This window comes from Pelophylax lessonae (genome assembly GCF_965119305.1).
Source record: "Pelophylax lessonae genome assembly, chromosome: 1".
In the NCBI taxonomy this organism is placed as follows: domain Eukaryota; kingdom Metazoa; phylum Chordata; class Amphibia; order Anura; family Ranidae; genus Pelophylax; species Pelophylax lessonae.
The window spans coordinates 686,344,163-686,365,380 of record NC_138768.1 but is presented as its reverse complement, the minus strand read 5'-3'; the positions used below and the strand labels follow the sequence as shown (position 1 = coordinate 686,365,380).

The window sequence follows — 21,218 nt, the reverse complement described above, 5'->3', positions numbered from 1 at the left end:
GTACCAGCCAGTAAATCTGTCTTCTTTCATCAAAAAAGCTCTCTTGCAGTTACAGGGATGAGACAGACTATTTAACAGAGACAGGTACTTAACATGATCAGTTTTTAGTATGTAAAACCTTTAACCAAAAAGAAGCTGTTTGCTATAACTGCTTATTGTTATTAGCCAGAATTCAGCTTCATTTTATTGCTGTATTTAAATGTGCTAGTCCTAACACTCCCCTCTCTCCAGACTACAATGCTGGTGTCCAAAGGTGCCCTCTGTACTCCTCTATCCAGAGTGGGGGCACTCCAATACAGGAGGTGTTACTGGCCAGATCACCAGGGAAAATATAGAGGCCTAGATCAGAGAAAATCAAAAGCCCCCAAAAATCTAATACAGCCAAACACTGCAGAATTCGTCCGACTGCTTAAGTCTTCTCTCAAATCATCAATAAACACCATTGACCCAGTGCCAATGAAAGCCATGCATGTCCATGCCATCGCACACTGCCTCCACCATGTTTTATAGATGACTACGTTTGCTTTGGATTATGAGCTGTTCCAAGCCGCCTCCACATTTTTTTTTTTTTTTTCTTCCAGTCATTCTGGTACAGATTAATCTTCGTTTCATCCCTTCAAAGAATGCTTTTCCAGAGCTGGTCTGGCTTTTTAAGACGTTTTTTGGCAAAGTCTAATCTGGCTTTTCTATTCTTCAGGCCTATGAATGGTTTGTACCTTGTGGTTTTTCTTTACCATAGAGAGGATCCTGCGATCATCCACCACTGTTGTCTTCCATGGACGTCCAGGCCTTTTTTTGTTGCTGAGCTCACCAGTGCGTTCTTTCCTCAGAATGTACCAAACTGTTAATTTGGCCACTCCTAATTTTGCTGCCATCTCTCTGATGGATTTGTTTAGTTTTTGAAGCCTTACAGTGGCCTGTTTCCCTTGCATGAACAGCTCCTTTGAATGCATGATGTAGGTTCACAGCAATAGATTCCAAATGCAAATACCACACTTAGAATCAATTCCAGACCTTTTACCTGCTTAATTGATGAAATACAGTGTGAATGGAGAAAAAAGGTGCGCAAACCAATATAAATAAGTGTAAAAGCAGCACTGTGATAAATATAAAATGAAAAAGAATATGTAACATATGAAATAGGTTACAAAAGTGCGCTAATATGAAAAGAGAACAATAACAAAATGTCCATATGTGTAAGATCAAATGAATCAACAATTTGAAATAGTCTTTCATCCAAAGGAAAGTGTTCCCAGAGTGATACGTGCAGGAAAACCAACTAATGAATGATGGGTGATATGGAATAGGTGAATTAACCTCTTACCAAAAGGCAATCCATAAACGTGACTTTAAACAAAAATACAATCTTGTGGTGACACCCAGTGATGTGAATGGACTCTTACCACAATTGAGAGAGAATGGAGCATATACTGTGGTACCAGGGAATCCAATTGATCAGCCAGATATGATGGAATCTCTCAAGTGGGATGGATGGATCGACAACTTCCCGGTTGGGGGGGGGTCTGGAGGCTTCCAGGGATAGGGATGCCAACAAGGAGACCGCAGTAAAAAATGGAAAGGACTAATAGTGCATTACCCACGATTTATTAGTGAAAGCATTACCCACGATTCGTAATCAATTCGGGTAATCAATTGTGGAACATCTTAAATCCCATGGATTGCAAGATGAAAAACAACATGGGTTTACTTCAGGGAGATCATGTCAAACAAATCTTATAGATTTTTTTGACTGGGTGACTAAAATAATAGACGGTGGAGGTGCAGTAGACATTGCATATCTAGATTTTAGTAAGGCTTTTGACACTGTCCCACATAGAAGACTTATCAATAAACTGCAGTCATTGAGCATGGACTCCCATATTGTTGAGTGGATTAGGCAGTGGCTGAGTGACAGACAACAGAGGGTTGTAGTCAATGGAGAACATTCAGAACAAGGTCATGTTACCAGTGGGGTACCTCAGGGATCTGTACTGGGACCAATTTTGTTTAATATCTTCATAAGTGATATTGCAAAAGGCCTCGATGGTAAGGTTTGTCTTTTTGCTGATGACACAAAGATATGTAACAGGGTTGATGTTCCTGGAGGGAAACGCCAAATGGAAAAGGATTTAGGAAAACTAGAAGAATGGTCAGAACTCTGGCAACTGAAATTTAATGTGGATAAGTGCAAGATAATGCACCTGGGGCGTAAAAACCCAAGGGCAGAATATAGAATATTTGACACAGTCCTGACCTCAGTATCTGAGGAAAGGGATTTAGGAGTAATTATTTCAGAAGACTTAAAGGTGGGAAGACAATGTAATAGAGCAGCACGAAATGCCAGCAGAATGCTTGGATGTATAGGGAGAGGTATAAGCAGTAGAAAGAGAGAAGTGCTTATGCCGCTGTACAGAACACTGGTGAGACCTCACTTGGAGTATTGTGCGCAGTACTGGAGGCCATATCTCCAGAAGGATATAGATACTCTAGAGAGAGTTCAGAGAAGAGCTACTAAACTAGTACATGGATTGCAGGAAAAAACTTACCAGGAAAGGATAAAGGACCTTAACATGTATAGCTTGGAAGAAAGAAGAGACAGAGGGGATATGATAGAAACATTTAAATACATAAAGGGAATCAACTCGGTAAAGGAGGAGAGCATATTTAAAAGAAGAAAAACTACCACAAGAGGACACAGTTTTAAATTAGAGGGGCAAAGGTTTAAAAGTAATATGAGGAAGTATTACTTTACTGAGAGAGTAGTGGATGCATGGAATAACCTTCCTGCAGAAGTGGTAGCTGCAAATACAGTGAAGGAGTTTAAGCATGCATGGGATAGGCATAAGGCTATCCTTCATACAAGATAGGGCCAGGGACTATTCATAGGATTCAGATATATTGGGCAGACTAGATGGGCCAAATGGTTCTTATCTGCCGACACATTCTATGTTTCTATGTTTCTATGTTTCTATCTGGCTGATCAATTGGATTCCCTGGTACCACAGTATATGCTCCAATCTCTCTCAATGTGGTAAGAGTCCATTCACATCACTGGGTGTCACCACAAGCTTGTATTTTTGTTTAAAGTCATGTTTATGGATTGCCATTTGGTAAGAGGTTAATTCACCTATTCCATATCACCCATCATTCATTAGTTGGTTTTCCTGCACGTATCACTCTGGGAACACTTTCCTTTGGATGAAAAAGACTTGATTTCAAATTGTTGACTCATTTGATCTTACACATATGGACATTTTTGTTATTATTCTCTTGTTTTCATATTAGGCACTTTTGTAACCTATTTCATATGTTACATATTCTTTTTTAATTAATGAAATAACAAACAAGTAGCCCACACATGGCCATGAAAAAGCTTTTCATTTAATTGCCAAATTAATCCTGTAATTCCTAAACCCTTCCTCCGATTTGGATAAACATACCATAAAATTGAACCTGAGTGTGTGGCACTTTCAGCCCATATCCATTGTATAATTATAGCTTGAATGTTTTGGTAAAGACCTGGAAACAAACTCAAATTGTGCTTGTGTCCAAATATATGTGGACCTAAAAAAAAAAAATATATATATATGTGGACCTAATTGTATAACCGAAGGCTAGTCACTTCACTGGGTATATGTAATTGTTTACACATTCTTTAGTGGAATAATGTTTTTAATCGCAATCATCCCTCCCTTTGCCCATATTACTATGCCTTATACTTGTCTTTGATAACTGAGCTGCCTAGTTCAGAAGCTGTGGCATGCCAGGCAATGCTCTGGTACTTTTTTAGCTGTTGCAGTACAGTGCCTTTGTGGCCATGGACTCCTAAAAGCCATCTCCCTGCAGGCTTATGTTAAGGTGCGACATGGTAGAATAAACAGCGGGTCCTGAGGCTCTGCTGCAAGTCATGGCATTTACCTTTTCTTGATGCATTGTCATGGACAGTGTGATACTCCCTGAACTGTATTCAAGCCACAGGGCCTGATGTCTCTTTGCATAGACTGTTGAACCTGGGATACCAGTTTTTGCAGGTGAGTAAAAGTTCTACGAATGTGCATTCAAATTTGTGTAAACATCAGATAATGTACTTGTTATTGGTTAGTGGATGATGCCAGCCCTGGGTATTGCACTTAAAATGGGACCCGTCAGGAGGTTTCTTTTTTCTAAGACCGCTATTTAGTATTTCCAAGATGGATATTTTAGTGTGTCTGTTGGTTATTTAAAGCTGTCAAGAACATTATGAAAAAGCATAAGGTGTATTTTGAGTAAAATTAATATTTTTGCTGCTGATTGTGATCTCTGGATATGGATTGCATGAGAAATGTACAGTGCAAACAAAAGCACTATCATTATTCATTAAGGTACAGTGTGGTCTGGGAGAGCAGTATTTAAGAGAGGGAAGTCTTTAGAGATTAGTCCAATATAAACGTCTTTATATCTTGCAGACAGTCTGCAGACTTGGATGAATTATATGGTTGGTTTGTATTCTATCACTATTCACAGGGGCCGCATTAGAAACAAAATCATTACATTTTCCTTTGCAGTTCTGTATTGTGTGTGTGTGTGTGTGCGTGTTCATATTTTTGAGATGCATAATTTCAGTTATTTTTTTTTTTCGGTATTGATAGTCTTTTTGCAATGATAATGTTTTTTTTCCAAGCTTTAACGCCATTTGTTTGTTACATGGCTACAATAAAGTGAAGTCATAAAATGGGCTCATGATAAAGATGTAAAATATCCTCCCACTCTTATCAGTCACATAACAAAAGGCACTCTTGAGCCCAGGCACATTAACTATTATTGTTCATGTATGTACCCCATGCTCCTAAAACAGTGCCAGATGTCTGGCAGCAAACACTTGTTCAGCATGTGATTTAGATTTTGTATTTACATCCAATACATTTCTGAATTATCCATTTTAACTATTTCATCGGTCAAAACAAATTAGCTCTCAGTCATTTAGAGTAATATATACATTGTTTTCTTGATCGCATCTTTTAAACAATTTTTTTTACCCTAATGCTTTCCCTGCAACAAGAGATGTATGGTGCTTTTTTTTGGTAAGATTCATACTTGCCTAGCTGGATGCAGCATCTGTCCCCCGGCGCCTCTAACTCTGATAACCGAGTGATGGAACACCGCCGATGGCTCGGTTCTCCCCGTTCCGTTCCCCCCTTTCACTGGAGCACTGGGCTATGGAGGGGACAGGAGAGGTTGAGCCAGGTGCTTGTCCAGTAATGTGGGCGTATCCTGACTCCATTGTCACAATCTTGCCCAAGTCTGGACCAGCTCTGTGACAACAGCCGGCTTTAGCCTGCTGAAAACAGTTTACAGTAGTGCAGAAAGATCCACAGCAGAAGTGCAGCCAAATGAGCTGTGCTTCTCCTTTTTAACCACTTCTGGACCGGGTCTTTTTTGATTTTGTTGTTTTACAAGTTAAAATCAGTTTTTTTGCTAGAAAATTACCTTGAACCCCCAAACAATATATATATTTTTTAACAGAGATCCTAGAGAATAAAATGGAGATTGTTGCAATATTTTTTATCACACCGTATTTTTACAGAGGTCTTGCAATTGCAATTTTTTTTTTTTTTAAATACAATTTTTTAATTAAAAAATAGGAAAACAGTGAAGTTAGTCGAAGTTTTTTCTATAATGTGAAAGATAATGTTACACCGAGTAAAGAGATGCCCAACTTGTCATGCTTCAAAAATTGCGCACGCTTGTGGAATGGCGACAAACATTGGTACCTAACAATCCCCATAGGGGACATTTTAAACCATTTTTATAGGTTACCAGTTTTAAGTTACAGGAGGAGATCTAGGGCTCATATTATTGCTCTTGCTCGAACGATCAAGGCGACACCTCACATGTGTGGTTTGAACACCGTTTACATATGTGGGCGTAGTTTGCGTATGCGCTCGCTTCTGTGCGTGAGCTAACGGGGACGAAGTGCTTTAATTTTTTTTTCCTATGTTCTTTATTTTTACACTGTCCTTTAAAAAAAAAAAAAAATGTTTTGATCGCTTTTATTCCTATTCGAAGGAATGTAAACATCCCTTGTAATAGAAAGAAGCATGACAAGGCCGCTTTAATATGAGATCTGGGATCAAAAAGTCCTCAGATCTCACATCTACACTAAAAAAGGAAAGAAAAATCTTTGATCATGATGAAAAAAAATGGCTTTTTAAAACCGTTGCTAGGAAGCGACGTATGACGTCGCTCTGGTCCTCCAAGGCCATAGTCGAGTGAGGGCCATCCTGCTCTCACTCGACTTCCTGCCTGAATGACATTGGATCGTTTTCCCTGCTACAGACGAAAACGACCGAGAAGCGGAAGGGGGGGCACCCCTCCCGCAGAGCATCCACCACTGGGACCATCCTTATGTTAAAGCGGACCGCCCACCATTTAAAAAAAAATCCGGGTTATCTGCTGCCATAACCCCAGTATTTAACGTCAAAGTACCAACTTAAATTCACGGTGGGTGGTCCATAAGTGGTTAAGGTAAAAAAAATATTTTAGCATGTGTATTGCCCCCTCAGACCCCTTGATCTCGAACCAGTGCTTTGCCTATCTGAAGAAGCTCTCTCTTCCTCTCCCCTCTTTAACAGGCTTGCTGAGATCAGTAAGCGTCGTTGGCTCCCGCTGCTGTCAGTCAAATCCTGTGACAAGTGAGAGGGGCTAAACCGCACTGTCTGTGTCTATAGACATAGGCAGCGTGGCTTGGGAGTTAACCCCCAGGTGTGCCACAGAAGTAGGATTACTAGCGGGGGACCCAAAAAGATTTGGCTCAAGGCTAACAATATGATTGCACAGAGCAGGTAAGTATAACCTGTTTGTAAATTTTTTTTTTTCTTTTAAAATATCAAATTTGTTAAGCATTGGGCAGTGCACTCTCTATCAGAGCATTTAGAGGCTAGACAGTGGGCAGGAAGTGTAAAAATATGCCCTTGGGGCCAGTGGGAGTAAAATATGCCCCCATGTCAGCAGTTGCATTAATGGAAGTAAAAAAGTCCGTGGCCTTCATAATTGATGTTCAGTACACTTAATCTTGAAGCCTCCATGGCACATGCCACTCTACATGATGATGGAGATTAAATGTCTCATGAGTTTGGCTGCCCTTTGTCCAGGGTGGAGCTGACAAAAACATGAGCGAAGGAACAGGATTACACAGTGAACACCAATAGATCATTTGTAAATAAATGTACGGAGGAAAGTAATGGTCTAGGACCTAGTTTTTTTCCTGCCAAGTGCAGTTGCTCCAAGAGCTTAGTAAATGAGGGAGAGCTCTGCTGACTTCCATCAACGGCAAATGTTTTTCTTTTTCTTTGAATGGGATTGGGTAAAGCTTTACCTCATTTACTAAGATCTTGCCTTTAGTAAAGCAACCCCTTAGATTTTCTTCTTTTTTTTTTATGAAGTTGAGTTTTAGCCAAAGCTCCTAAACTCAAGTTTAGGAGTTACTAGTGTACATAAAGCCTAATCACCAGTCCTCCCTCACATAATAGATCCATTTATCTGAAGTCTATTTTTTTTCAGATAATTTTGTCATAAGGGAACTATGGACCCTGCTATAACTAAAATGCTAGTTCCCTGGCTGTCTTGCTAACATTGGTTCGCCAATCCAAAAAAAATGTCGGTAAGCTCAGAAAACCTGTTCTGCTTACTCATTCCTATGACTTATACAGAGATTAGCATGAAAGATGGGGAACAGATCTTTTCAGAAGGAACTAATGTGTAAGGTAATTTTTGAAAAGAGCAATTCTCAATTGCTGTTAGAAGCATTATTGTTACTATAGCATTGCCTTGTAATTTGCATGTAGGTCCACTTTACCAGCAATTAAGGGTTTGTTTTTTTTTTTTTTTGTTTTTGTTTGTCTAAAGGTCTACTGTAACACTGTGGTGGTTCTTTGAGTTTGTTTGACATTGCCTTTTCTTTGTCTCACAGATATTTGAAATATTTGGACCAGTCCCACATCCGTTTTATGTGATCCGCTTTAATTCAAAGGATCATGTTGAATCTACTGGAATTGAGTTAAAAAACACTTTGTACTTTGCTCCAACTGTTGATGACTTCACACAATATATCATACCAGATGCTTTGAAAAGGTACATGGTTTAATTTTTGGCCATAGGCGAATTGTTAAATAAAAAAACAAATCCAACTTTAAAATGTTTTCAAATGTAATTGGGTATACCACTATGAAGTTCCTCAACACAGGGCTTGAACATTTGCTTTGAATTTAGGAGCCTTTTTTTTTAACTTTATATTTAAAGCATCACACAGTAAGTACAGAAACCATATAACAGACTCCTCAAAAATAAAACCTGTTCATAAAGAGACTCATCAAGAGGATCACACTCCAACTTAAACACAGAGCAAGCCACAGGCTTTGTTTTCAGCGACAGAGATGGTGAATGGTTGATCTCTAAAGGGGGAACGCTAATAAAAGGGGACTCTGATATAATGGGGGGCACTCTAAGGATGTTGCTAATAGGAAGGGACTCTGATCTATTGAGGGTGCTAACCTAAAAGGACTCTAATCTAATTGGGGGGGGGGGGTCTCTATGCTGCCTGTTGGACACATCAGGCAGGGAACACTTATTTCTGGGACCATGTGGTCAGAGTCGTACATTCCTGTCCCACAGTGCCTCCCCCCCCCCCATTCCTGTTGGTGGGGCCCCTAGGGTGGCTCCTCTCACCTTGGAAGTGGAGTTAGGCCAGCTCCTATGCCCCACTTCAGGCTGCCCTCCCTGCAGGGCTCGGCCAGGTCACTCTCGGCCATCGGGCAGAGCCGAGGCTAGCTGTTGGCTCCTCCATGTGATGTCCCTGCCATCTCCCTGGCCAGCCAATCGGAGAAGCTGCCGTCCCAAGCTCGCCTTCTGATTAGGGAAGGGGCAGAAAGCCCAATGGAGAAGGAAGAAGCTGACAGGCTGCCCATTCATCGCTCCCCCTCGCAAGGTAGGCATGTGATATGCAGCTATTGGAGGAGAGAAGGTGAAGAGCTTAGTGGTCAGCTGCCCAAGGAGTTGCTTTTGCCATGTGCCACTGCCAGCGGTGGATGGGCTGGCGGGAGACCTGATTTGTGGTCACTGTGGCGACCTGGCGCCTGGGCTTTATCGAGCCCTGCCTCAACATATTTTTAATAAATGTACATCCCCCCCCCCTTCTGGAGTTGAACTGTACAATATACATCCGTCCTGGCCCACTTTCTAAAAACTGAAGTTAGGAGTGAATGAACTTACGAGGTGTTCTGCTCCTTCACTATCCTGGAACAGCCTCCCTATTTGCAAGTGCTGCGTAACTGTTGGCGCTAAATAAATACTGTACAATAATATTAATACATGAACATTAGCAAAATTAGGATGCAAGTACACTGCTAAAAAAAAAATTAAAGGAACACTTTGAAAACCCATCAGATCTTAATGGGGGAAAATATGCTGGATATCTATACTGATATGAACTGGGTAATGTGTTAGGAACGAAAGGATGCCACATTGTTTAATGGAAATTAAAATGATCAACCTACAGGGGGGTGAATTTATATACCCCTGGAAATCAAAGTGAAAAAAATGATGCTGTGCGCTAGTCCATTTTGCTGAAATTGAATTGCAGCAACTCAAAATGGTAGATTGTATGGCTCCCAGAGGCTTGTATTCATGCCTGACAATGTCAGGGCATGCTACTAATGAGACAACAGATGGTGTCCTGGGGTATTTTCTCCCAGATCTGGACCAGGGCATCAGTGAGCTCCTGAAAAGACTGAGGTGCAGCCTGGTGGCATTGGATGGACCGAAACATAATGTCCCGGAGATGTGTTTATTGGATTTAAGTCAGGCAAGCAGGGGGCCATTCATTGGTATCCATTACTTCATCCTCCAGGAACTGGCTGCATACACTTATCCCATGAGGCTGGGCATTGTCGTGCACCAGGAGGAACCCAGGACCCACTGTACCAGAATAGGGTCTGACAATGGGTCCAAGGAGTTAATTCAGATTCCTAATGGCAGTCACAGTGCCATTGTCTAGCCTGTAGAGGTCTGTGCGTTGCAAGGATATGCCTCCCTAGACCATCACTGACCAAAACTGGTCATGCTGAACGATGTTACAGGCAGCATAACATTATCGATGGCTTCTCCAGACCCTTTCACGTCTGTCACATGTGCTTAGGGTGAGCCTGCTCTCATCTGTGAAAAGCACAGGGTGCCAGTGGCAGACCTGCCAATTCTGGTGTTCAATGACAAAAGCCAAACAAGTTCCATAGTGCCAGGCAGTGAGCACAGGGCCTACTAAATGACATCAGGCCACCCTCATGAAGACTGTTTGTGATTGTTTGGTCAGAGACATTCACACCAGTGGCCTGCTGGAGGTCATTTTGTAGGGCTCTGGCAGTGCTCATCCTGTTCCACCTTGCACAAAGAAGCAGATACCTGTCCTGTTGATGGACAGGGCCATAGAAGGTCCTTAATCCAACTCTCCCAAAGCTCCTGAGCCTGTGCCGGGAGACGCTGCAAACCTTCTGGCAATAGTACGTATCAATGCGCCATTCTGGAGGAGTTGGACTACCTGTGCAACCTCCTATAGGATCCAGGTGTGACCTCATGCTACCAATAGTGACACTGACCCTAGCCAAATGCAAAACTAGTGAAAAACAGTCAGAAAAGAGGAGTAGGTAAAAAAAATATCAGTGATCTTCACCTGTAAAACAATTTCTGTTTTGGAGGCTGTCTCGTTGTTGCCCACCTAGTGCACCTGTTAATCCGTTTAAGCTTCTTTTGGTGTTAATGAAATTAACAACCCGTCTGCTACTTAACTGACCAGATCAATATCCCAGGAGTTTCATTGGCTTAATGCTACACTCTGATAAGGTGTTTATTACATTTTTTGAGCAGTGTAAATGCATGAAAATGCTTGTTATGGCTACAAACTATGCTCCTCCTCCACTCCCGCTGCTGTCAGAATACACTAATCGGCAGCTTCAGCCACTGATTGATAAAAATTTTATAACTTCTTCAACAGAACAAAAGATATAAACAAGAAAATTAGTCATACTGCTTTTTAACCCATTTACAAACATGTGGCGTCAGTGAACTGGACTTTCTTCTGGTTGAGATAGATGGATAGGTGTGTGTGTGTGTGTGTGTGTATGTATGTGTGTATATGTATGTATGTATGTATGTGTGTGTGTGTGTGTATGTGTATATATATATATATATATATATATATATATATATATATATATATATATATATATATATATATATATATATATATACGCCAACAGTTTGCGCAGCACTTTACAATATTAAGGAAGACAATACAGTTACAAGACAATTCAATACAGGAGGACTTAGAAGGCCCTGCACGTTAGAGCTTACAATCTAGAAGGGAGGGTCAAGTGACACAAAAGGCAATAACTGTAGGGGATGAGCTGATGGGAAAAAGGGAGTAGAGTGTTAGATGCAGGTAGGATAGGCTTCTCTGAAGAGCAGGGTCTTCAGAGATCATCTAAAAGCGAATAGAGAAAGATAATCCAACAGATTGGGGTAAGGAGTTCCATAGGATTTGAGAGGCTCTGGAAAAGTCCTGGAGGCGAGCATGGGGGAGGTGGTGATGGAGCTAGAAAGCAGGAGGTTTTGAGAGGAACAAAGAGAGCGATTAGGTTGGTATAATGAGACCAGGTTAGTGATGTAACTGGGGGCTAAATTGTGGATGGCTTTGTAAGTTGTTGTAATGATTTTGAATTATATAATATATATTCCTATGTTAATGCTGGAAGTGCACATAGTCAGTGTGCCAAACTGTCTGTGACCACTCTAGGTTACATACTAATGGTCTGGAGCCTGGAGAACCGATCCTACTCATGTGATCACTGTGAATAGCCATTTGCAAGTGAAGTTGCTCCAGAGCTTAGTAATTGAGGGAACACTTCACTTTAAAAATAATACCTAATCATATGCCAGGGAAATCTTAAAAAATGCATTTTTTCTGGCACTTGATTGGATGATGGAAGGCAGCAGCGCTTCCCCTCAATTACTAAGCTCTGGAGCAATTGCACTTGCAGGGTGCAAAGTGCACAGTCTATTTGCCTTTAGTAAATCATTTGAGGAGGGGAACCCTTCAGAGGTTGATTTTCTCACTTGTCCAGGGATCCAGCGCCGTCCTCACCCGAGCTTGTTTCTTCACCCGAGCTTGTTTCTTCATCTCTGCAGTCCCCGGTGCCAGGATGGGCAGCCAGTTGTGACGTTTACCTGAAACTTCGGGGGGGGGGGGGGGATTTGAGGAGGGGAACCCTTCAGAGGTTGATTTTCTCCATGTTGTCCAGGTACATCTCAAAGAGGTTGTGGGGGAGGGGGGTTGGTTACTGCACCCCTAATAAAATTAAATTATTATACAATTAACCTATCAAGCTTTCAATAAAAAGACAGCATTAGGAACACCTAGTGTCACAGTAGTGTCCTCTGCCCTCTTCCATCACTACTCCCACAGTTGTATCCTCTGCCCCGGCAAAGCTCCCTCTTCCCCAGAAGTGTCCTGTTGTAACCCATGCCCACCCCCCAAAAAACACTGTTCACATACAACGTTGTGTAGGTAGCACTCTCCTACCTGAAAGCGTCCTGACCCCCAGCCTAGGCTACCTGAGCAAGAGTGGTTACCCGTCAAAACTAGGAACCCCCCCCACCCCAAAAAACATTTAAACATTTCCTGCTCTTTCCAAAGCAGAAAAAAAGGCTTTTGATATTTAAATTTTTTTTCCATTGGTAGTGGGAGGGTCTTCTGAACTGCCATTGTTTATGGCTTGATTTTCTTGTCTTTTAATTTTATACACTTTCATGTTTTTCACAATTTTCATGTTTTTATATTCATCTCTGGAAACCTATCATTTCATTTTTTTTTTCTTTTACAGGGATAAGGGGTCTGATGCTTCTTGGACGAATGATCAAGAACCACCAGCTGAGGTAAATAAAAAAACAAATATATGTGTGTGTATATTCTCCAGGAACTGGCTGCATCCTCTCGCCACACAAAGCTGAGCATTGTCGTGCACCAGGAGTAACCCAGGACCCACTGCACCAGCGTAGGGTCCGACAATGGATCCAAAGATCTCATCCCAATACCGAACGGTAGTCAGGGTGCCATTGTCTAGCTTGTAGAGGTCTGTGCATCCCTCCATGGATATGCCTCCCCAGACCATCACTGACCTATCACCAAACCGGTCATGCTGAACGAAGTTACAGGCAGCATCACGTTCTCCACTGCTTCTCCAGACCCTTTCATGTCTGTCACATGCTCAGGGTGAATCTGCTCTCATCTGTGAAAAGCACAGGGTGCCAGTGGCGGACCTGTCAATTCTGGTGTTAAATGGCAGATGCCAATCGAGCTCTACAGTGCCGGGCAGTGAGCACAGGGCCCACTAGAGGATGTCTGCCCCTCAGGCCACCCTCAAGAAGTCTGGTTTTGATTGGTCAGAGACATTCACACTAGTGGCCTGCTGGGGGTCATTTTGTAGGGCTCTGGCAGTGCTAAACCTGTTCCTCTGTGCACAAAGGAACAGATAACTGTCCTGATGGGTTAAGGACCTTCTATGGCCACGTCCAGCTCTCCTAGAGTAACTGCCTGTCTCCTAGAGTTTTCTCCATGCTCTTGAGACTGCTGGAAGAAACTTCAAACCTTCTGGCAATGGCACGTATTGATGTATGTGTGTCTGTGTGTGTGTCTGTGTGTGTGTATGTATGTGTATGTATGTATGTATGTATATATATATATATATATATATATATATATATATATATATATATATATATATATATATATATATATATATATATATAATATATATACAGTATCTCACAAAAGTGAGTACACCCCTACCATTTTTGTAAATATTTTTATATCTTTTTATGTGACAACACTGAAGAAATGATACTTTGCTACAATGTAAAGTAGTGAGTGTACAGCTTGTATAACCATGTACATTTGCTGTCCCCTCAAAATAACTCCACACACAGCCATTAATGTCTAAACCGCTGGCAACAAAAGTGAGTACACCCCTAAGTGACAATGTGCAAATTGGGCCCAAAGTGTTGTTATTTTGTGTGGCCAACATCTTTTTCCAGCACTGCCTTAACGCTCTTGGGCATGAAGTTCACCAGAGCTTCACAGGTAGCCACTGGAGTCCTCTTCCACTGATGATATCATGGAGCTGGTGGATGTTGGAGACCTTGCGCTCCTCCACCTTGCGTTTGAAGATGCCCCACAGATGCTCAATAGGGTTTAGGTCTGGAAAAATGCTTGGCCAGTCCATCACCTTTACCCTCAGCTTCTTTAGCTAGGCAGTGGTCGTCTTGGAGGTGTGTTTGGGGTCGTTAACTTGTTGGAATACTGCCCTGCGGCCCAGCCTTTGAAGGGAGGGGATCATACGCTGCTTCATTATGTCACAGTACATGTTGGCATTCATGGTTCCCTCAATGAACTGTAGCTCCCCGGTGCCAGCAGCACTCATGCAGCACCAGACCATGACACCCCCGCCACCATGCGTGACTGTAGGCAGAACACACTTGTCTTAGCACTCCTCACCTGGATGCCGCCAAACACGCTTGACATCATCTGAACCAAATAAGTTTATCTTGGTCTTATCAGACCACAGGACATGGTTTCAGTAATCCATGTCCTTAGTCTGCTTGTCTTCAGCAAACTGTTTGCGGGCTTTCTTGTGCATCATCTTTAGAAGAGGCTTCCTCCTGAGACAACAGCCATGCAGACCAATTTGATGCAGTGTGCGGCGTATAGTCTGAGCACTGACAGGCTGAAGACTCCTTCAACCTTTGCAGCAATGCTGGCAGCACTCATGCGTCTATTTTCCCAAGGACAACATCTGGCTTTAATGCTGAGCACGTACACTCCACTCCTTTGGTCGACCATGACGAGGCCTGTTCTGAGTGAAACCTGCCCTGTTAAACTGCTGTATGGTCTTGGCCACCGTGCTGCAGCTCAGTTTCAGGGCCTTGGCAATCTTCTTATAGCCTAGGCCATCTTTATGTAGAGCAACAATTTTTTTTCAGACCCTTATAGAGTTCTTTGCCATGAGGTGCCATGTTGAACTTCCGGTGACCAGTATAAGAGATTGAGAGCGATAAAACCAAATTTAACACACCTACTCCCCATTCACACCTAACACCTTGTAACACTTAAGAGTCACGTGACACCGGGGAGAGGAAATGGCTAATTTGGCCCAATTTGGACATTTTAACTTATAGGTGTACTGACTTTTGTTGCCAGCGGTTTATACATTAATGGCTGTTTGTTGAGTTATTTTGAGGGGACAGCAGATTTACACTGTTATACAAGCTGTACACTCACTACTTTACATTGTAGCAAAGTGTCATTTCTTCAGTGTTGTCACATGAAAAGATATAATAAAATTGGTTACAAAAATGTGAGGGGTGTACTCACTTTTGTGAGATACTGTGTGTATGTAATATATATTGCATACACACACCGCATCTCACAAAAGTGAGTACACCCCTCACATTTTTGTAACCATTTTATTATAACTTTTCATGTGACAACACTGAAGAAATGACACTTTGCTACAATGTAAAGTAGTGAGTGTACAGCTTGTATAACAGTGTAAACTTGCTGTCCCCTCAAAATAACTCAACACAGCCATTAATGTCTAAACTGCTGGCAACGAAAGTGAGTACACCTCTAAGTGAAAATGTCCAAATTGGGCCCAAAGTGTCAATATCTTGTGTGCCCACCATTATTTTCCAGCACTGCCTTAACCCTCTTGGGCATGAAATTCACCAGAGCTTCACAGGTAGCCACTGGAGTCCTCTTCCACTCCTCCATGTCGACATCCGAGCCGGTGGATGTTAGAGACCTTGCGCTCCTCCACCTTGCATTTGAGAATGCCCCACATATGCTCAATATGGTTTAGGTCTAGAGATATGCTGGGCCACTCCATCACCTTTATCCTCTGCTTCTTTAGCAAGGCAATGGCCATCTTGGAGGTTTGTTTGGGGTTGTTATCCTGTTGGAATTCTGCCCTGCGGCCCAGTCTCTGAAGGGGGAGGGGATCATGCTATGCTTAAGTATATCTCAGTACATGTTGGCATTCATGGTTCCCTCAATGAACTGTAGCTCCCCAGTGACGGCAGCACTCATGCACCATGCTTGACTGTAGGCAAGACACTTGTCCTTGTACTCCTCACCTGGTTGCCACCAAACACGCTTGACACCATCTGAACCAGGACATGGTTCCAGTAATCAATGTCCTTAGTCTGCTTGTCTTCAGAAAACTGTTTGCAGGCTTTCTTGTGCATCATCTTTAGAAGAGACTTCCTTCTGGGACGACAGCAACGCAGACCAATTTGATGCAGTGTGCAGCGTATGGTCTGAGCACTGACAGGCTGACCCCCCACCCCCTTCAACCTCTGCAGCAATGCTGGCAGCACTCATACGTCTGTTTCCCAAAGACAACCTTAGGATATGACACTGAGCATGTGCACTCAACTTCTTTGGTTGACCATGGCGAGGCCTGTTCTGGGTATTTGGGTCAGATAAGTTCTGATACCGCATCTTTAGACCACAATATCTCTATGAACAAAGTTCCTAAAGGGAAGAGGAGGATATTTTATAACCTCCTGCTAGTCCTACAACCTTACCAGGTTTTAAGCAGAGGGAATGCCTCTGGTATGCCCGAATGTAAGGGACTGCATATTCTGACATCTGTCATTTCTGCAGCCAGAACCCCTGGCCCGTCCATGCCTCTTCTGCTGTCCTTCTTCTGAAGGCATTCTGCCATTTTCTGAACTCACCTCACAAAAGGCACTTACCTGGCCCCCAGTTTGCTTTGCCTGCAGCAGTCAACTGTGCCATCTTTCCCTCCTCCTTCTCCATTAGGTGGGTCCAGAAGGGGTTCACACTCTTAGGCTCTTCAGCTACTAAGAGCCAGAAGGCTGCAGTTCTTTTGTGCCGCTATGCGGGTCCGGCGTCTCCTCTGTGCCTTACACCCCTCCCGGGTCGCAATGTGAGTTCTCGGCATCTTCCCTGTTCAGACGGGGATGTTCGGGTTACAGAACGCAGCTTGGAGCGTACTGGGTCCTCCCTTCATCACTACTGATGTTATGCGCCTGGCCTTTTACAGCATGGCGCCCACTGTCTTCAGGGGAGGACAGGAGAAGACCCGAGCTGCTAAGAGGGGCAACAAGCGGAGGGACCACCACGCTGTGTCCGACTTTCCTATGCCACAAGGGGCGACCTGTGAGAAGCCTAAAAGGCGTGCAGGTAGAGTGTGGCCCTCACCAGCGTTCCTGAACCTGCCTCACAGGAGTACCGTTTGACTCTCTAGGTCTTCTGGTCAGGAGAAACTCAATCAATACTGAGGGACAAGGTGGGGCCTTTTAACAGCTGTGAACTGATTGTGTTTCCTGTAGGGTGGAGCCTCTCATCTCTCATGTGTTGCCGTCCTGGAAGGTGAGAGGTAAAAGTAATTAAAGAGAAATGGAGAAAAAGAAAATAATTTGTTGGGGTTTAAACAGAACAAACTCTTTTATCCACTTAAGCCCCGGAAGATTTTACCCCCTTCCTGACCAGGGGGTATTTTGCGATTTGGCACTGCGTGACTTTAACGGACAATTGCGCGGACGTGCGACGCTGTACCTAAACGAATTTGACGTCCTTTTTTTCCCACAAACAGAGCTTTCTCTTACGTCCTCCGACAGTCGCCGCCTCTTCATATTCGTCACTAATGGGGTTATTGACCTTTGCTTCGTAGGAGTAGCTAGGCAACAGAATATATTAATATCAAAGCTTTTAGCATATCCCACCCCCAGGGGGTGGTCCCCTCAGTCAATACCTCCCTACTTCCTGCATACCAACTCAGTTTTCATATGCCTAGCTCAGGAGTACGCAGGCTGTTTCTGTGCTGGGCCTCTAGTCTCTCCCACTTTTCTCTTTTTTGATTTTATTTGAAGTTTTTTCTCTTTCTTTTACTTAGCTGTTTGTTTTCAGCGTTAGTTAGTTCTTCTGATGAAGAGGATCGTGCGGCGCTGGGTCTCAGTCTGGCCACCCTGGATCCCAGGGCTCAGGGCCAGGGGCTTCCCAGCCTGCCATTGAGCGTTCAGCTTAGGTTTTGCCCTGGCACATTGAACGACCCATCCCTGTTCGCTGCAGGGATGCTATCGGTGAGGTGGCTACCTCACTGGACGCCATTGCGGTTTCGCACCGCAACTCCACTGCGTCATGCTTGCGACACTCCCTGTCCTCAGTACTGCGGTTTGGTCGCTGGAGCAGGCTCCCCACGCCATCCGGACTGGTAAGTGTAACTCTATGTGGGGACCTGTCTATTTGGGTGTCAGTCTGGGACTGTGTGACCCTGCATGTCTGTGTGGCTGCTGTGTTCCCTGTCAGCTCCTGTGTGCACTTGCTGCCTGTGTGTGGGCTGTGAGGAGGGGGGCTCTCCCGCTCTGCTGGGTGTCATATGCAGCAGTCAGGTTTTCTCAGCATGTTATGCGGCGATCGCTGCGGCGATCCGCCATTTTTTTGGGGCAAAAATGATGGTGGGAGGTCCTGTGAGGGCTGCACAGCGCTTTTGGCACCAAACGCCGCTATTTTGTGAGGCGATCGATCCCACATGTCAGCGCCATGTTCTCTTTGCCCAGGGTTTTGTCCTCAGCCAGCGGCCATGTTTGTGTAGCCTTGCATAGGCTTCATAGGGGCGGTCAGTCTTGCATCACTTCCTTTTCCTCTGGGACAGCGATCGGTGCAGCAGCCTGTGTGAGATCTCCAGGTTTTATATCTCCTTTTTTCCTGTATTCCTTGCCCAGTTTCTTATCCCTGTGGGGGTCAGTGGGTGCGGTGGGCAGCGCTCGTCGCGATCTTAAAGGGGCAGTACCCTTTATTAATCATTTGCTGGGGCATGGATTCTCAGGATTGCAAGTTTCCTCCCACCCTGGTGGGGGGCCAAGGGGCTGCTGCTTCCCCCGAGGGGGCTGATCTGGCCACTATTGTGGCTAACTTAGCTGCTCAGGTGCAGATGCTGGTGGCTGATCGATCCGCAAAACGGCCCAGGGTGTCTATTTCCTCTGATTCAGAGGGCGATGGGGCTGCTATGGCTGGAGTGCCCTTCTCAGGGTCTCACTCATCCCTGGACCTTGTGGGGTCTGACAGGGAGGCTGAGGTGGAAGGGGTTGATAATTCTCCCCCTGGCTCGTCTGAAGAGCTTGCACTCATGGATGAGTTGGTTGCTTCTATCAAGCAAACGCTGCATTTGCAGGATGAACCATGTCCTCCTGCTTTGATGTCCTCTTATGGGATGCAAAGAAAACGCAAAACGTTGCAGGTTTTTCCTTGCTCTACGGAATTTCAGCGCACGGTTGATGAGCAATGGCGCAATTTGAAAAAGCCTTTTGCTGTGCCGAGTAGGTTCAAGCTGCGTTATCCCTTCACACCGGCTACTGATGAGCGTTGGTGTGTACCGCCTCAGGTGGATCACGCGGTGGCGATTTTGAATAAATCAACTGCGATCCCTGCTGAGGATACCCCGGTGTTCCGGGACCCGACGGACAGGAGATTGGAATCTCTGGCCCGTCATGCCTATACGGTTGCTGGCTCTATGCTGAAGCCTATTTTTGCTTCCATTATGGCAGCCCAGGCTATTGCGGATTGGACGCAGGTGCTCAGGCGCACCCTGGTGGCTGACTCTGCCCCGCCGACAACTTTGGCTATGGTGGATCAGATTCATCAGGGTGTCGTGTATTTGTGTGATGCGGACTTGGATTTAGTCCCTTTGGCTGCGCGCCTTTCTAGTGTGGCGGTATTGAACCGTCGCCTGATATGGTTGAAATGTTGGTCGGTTGACCAATCTTCTCGTAAGACTCTGGCAAATTTGCCCTACGCGGGATCTCGCCTTTATGGCGAATCTTTGGATACTCTGATAAAGGGTATTTCTGGGGGTAAGAGCACTCTCTTGCCCCAATCTCACAAGCATAAGTTTGTTCGCGGTAAGAAGAATGCTTCGTTTAGGCCCTCTCAGGGGTCCTTTCGTGCCTTTCGGTCGCACTATAAGGGCAAGCCCTTCAAAGGCCAAGGCTCCCAGAAGAAGCCGTGGGCGGGTAAGCAGAAGTCCGGCCAGTCCGGATCCGCTGCCCATAACAATGCGGCCTGAAGGGGCGCCCTCATCCATTTCTGGGGTGGGGGGACGTTTGCTCGGTTTTCTTCAACCCTGGCTGGACCGCATTTGGGACAGGTGGGTTCAGGAAATCGTTCGATCGGGATACAAGATCGAGTTTCTCGGCCGGCGGGCATATTTTTTCCCTCAAACCTTCAGCTGACTCCGGAGCGCTTGCAGGATCTGCACCTGGCGGTGCGGGAACCTGCGGGCCCAGGGAGTGGTGGTTCCGGTGCCTCATCGGGACAGATTTCGGGGGTTCTATTCCAATCTGTTCACTGTGCCCAGAAAGGAGGGCAAAGTACGTCCGATTCTGGACTTGAAAGCTCTGAACCGCTTTGTGCGGGTTCGCAAGTTTTGCATGGAATCCCTGCGCTCGGTGGTGGCTGCCCTGGTTCCGGGGGAATTCATGGCCTCCGTCGACTTGAAGGATGAGTACCTACACATCCTCATTTTCGAGGGTCACCAGAGGTACCTTCGTTTTGCCATTGCGGAGGATCATTATCAATTCGTGGCGTTACCCTTCGGTCTCGCTTCGGCTCCGCGGGTTTTCACCAAGGTGCTTGCGCCGGTTCTGGCTCTATTGAGAGCCCAGGGCGTTTCTGTCCTGGGGTATCTGGACGATATCCTGATTCGGTCCGCGACCAGTCAGGGCCTGGTGAACCTGTCAGGACCTGTCCATCACGATGCAGACTCTGCGGGAATTCGGCTGGACGATAAATTTTCCAAAATCGACATTGTGTCCGTCGGTTCGTCTCCCCTACCTGGGGATGATTCTGGACTCTGTTCAGGCGAAGGTCTTCCTGCCGGAAGACAAGCTTCGGACACTTCAGTGCGAAGTCAGGTCCCTCAGGGACAATCGGTGCTCGTCCCTCCAGACGTGTATGAGGTGTCTGGGATTGATGGTTTCGGCCTTCGAGGCGATTCCCTTCGCCCAGTTTCACACACGGGAGCTTCAGGCGGAGGTCCTGGCCAAGTGGGACGGGCGTCCGCAATCTCTGGATCTGCGGCTGTCGTTAAGCCATCTCACCCGAAGGGGTCTTT

The 21,218-nt window shown here is 44.8% G+C and overlaps 1 protein-coding gene across 1 annotated transcript in view; it reads left to right on the top strand.

Annotated features, from left to right (window-relative positions):
• The window catches only part of NAF1 (nuclear assembly factor 1 ribonucleoprotein), a 180,182-nt gene that overhangs the window by 135,525 nt on the left and 23,439 nt on the right, over positions 1–21,218 (top strand). Inside the window, 2 exon segments of the mRNA XM_082243791.1 lie at positions 7,949–8,109; positions 12,909–12,960. Coding sequence (XP_082099917.1) covers positions 7,949–8,109; positions 12,909–12,960 — 213 coding nt within the window.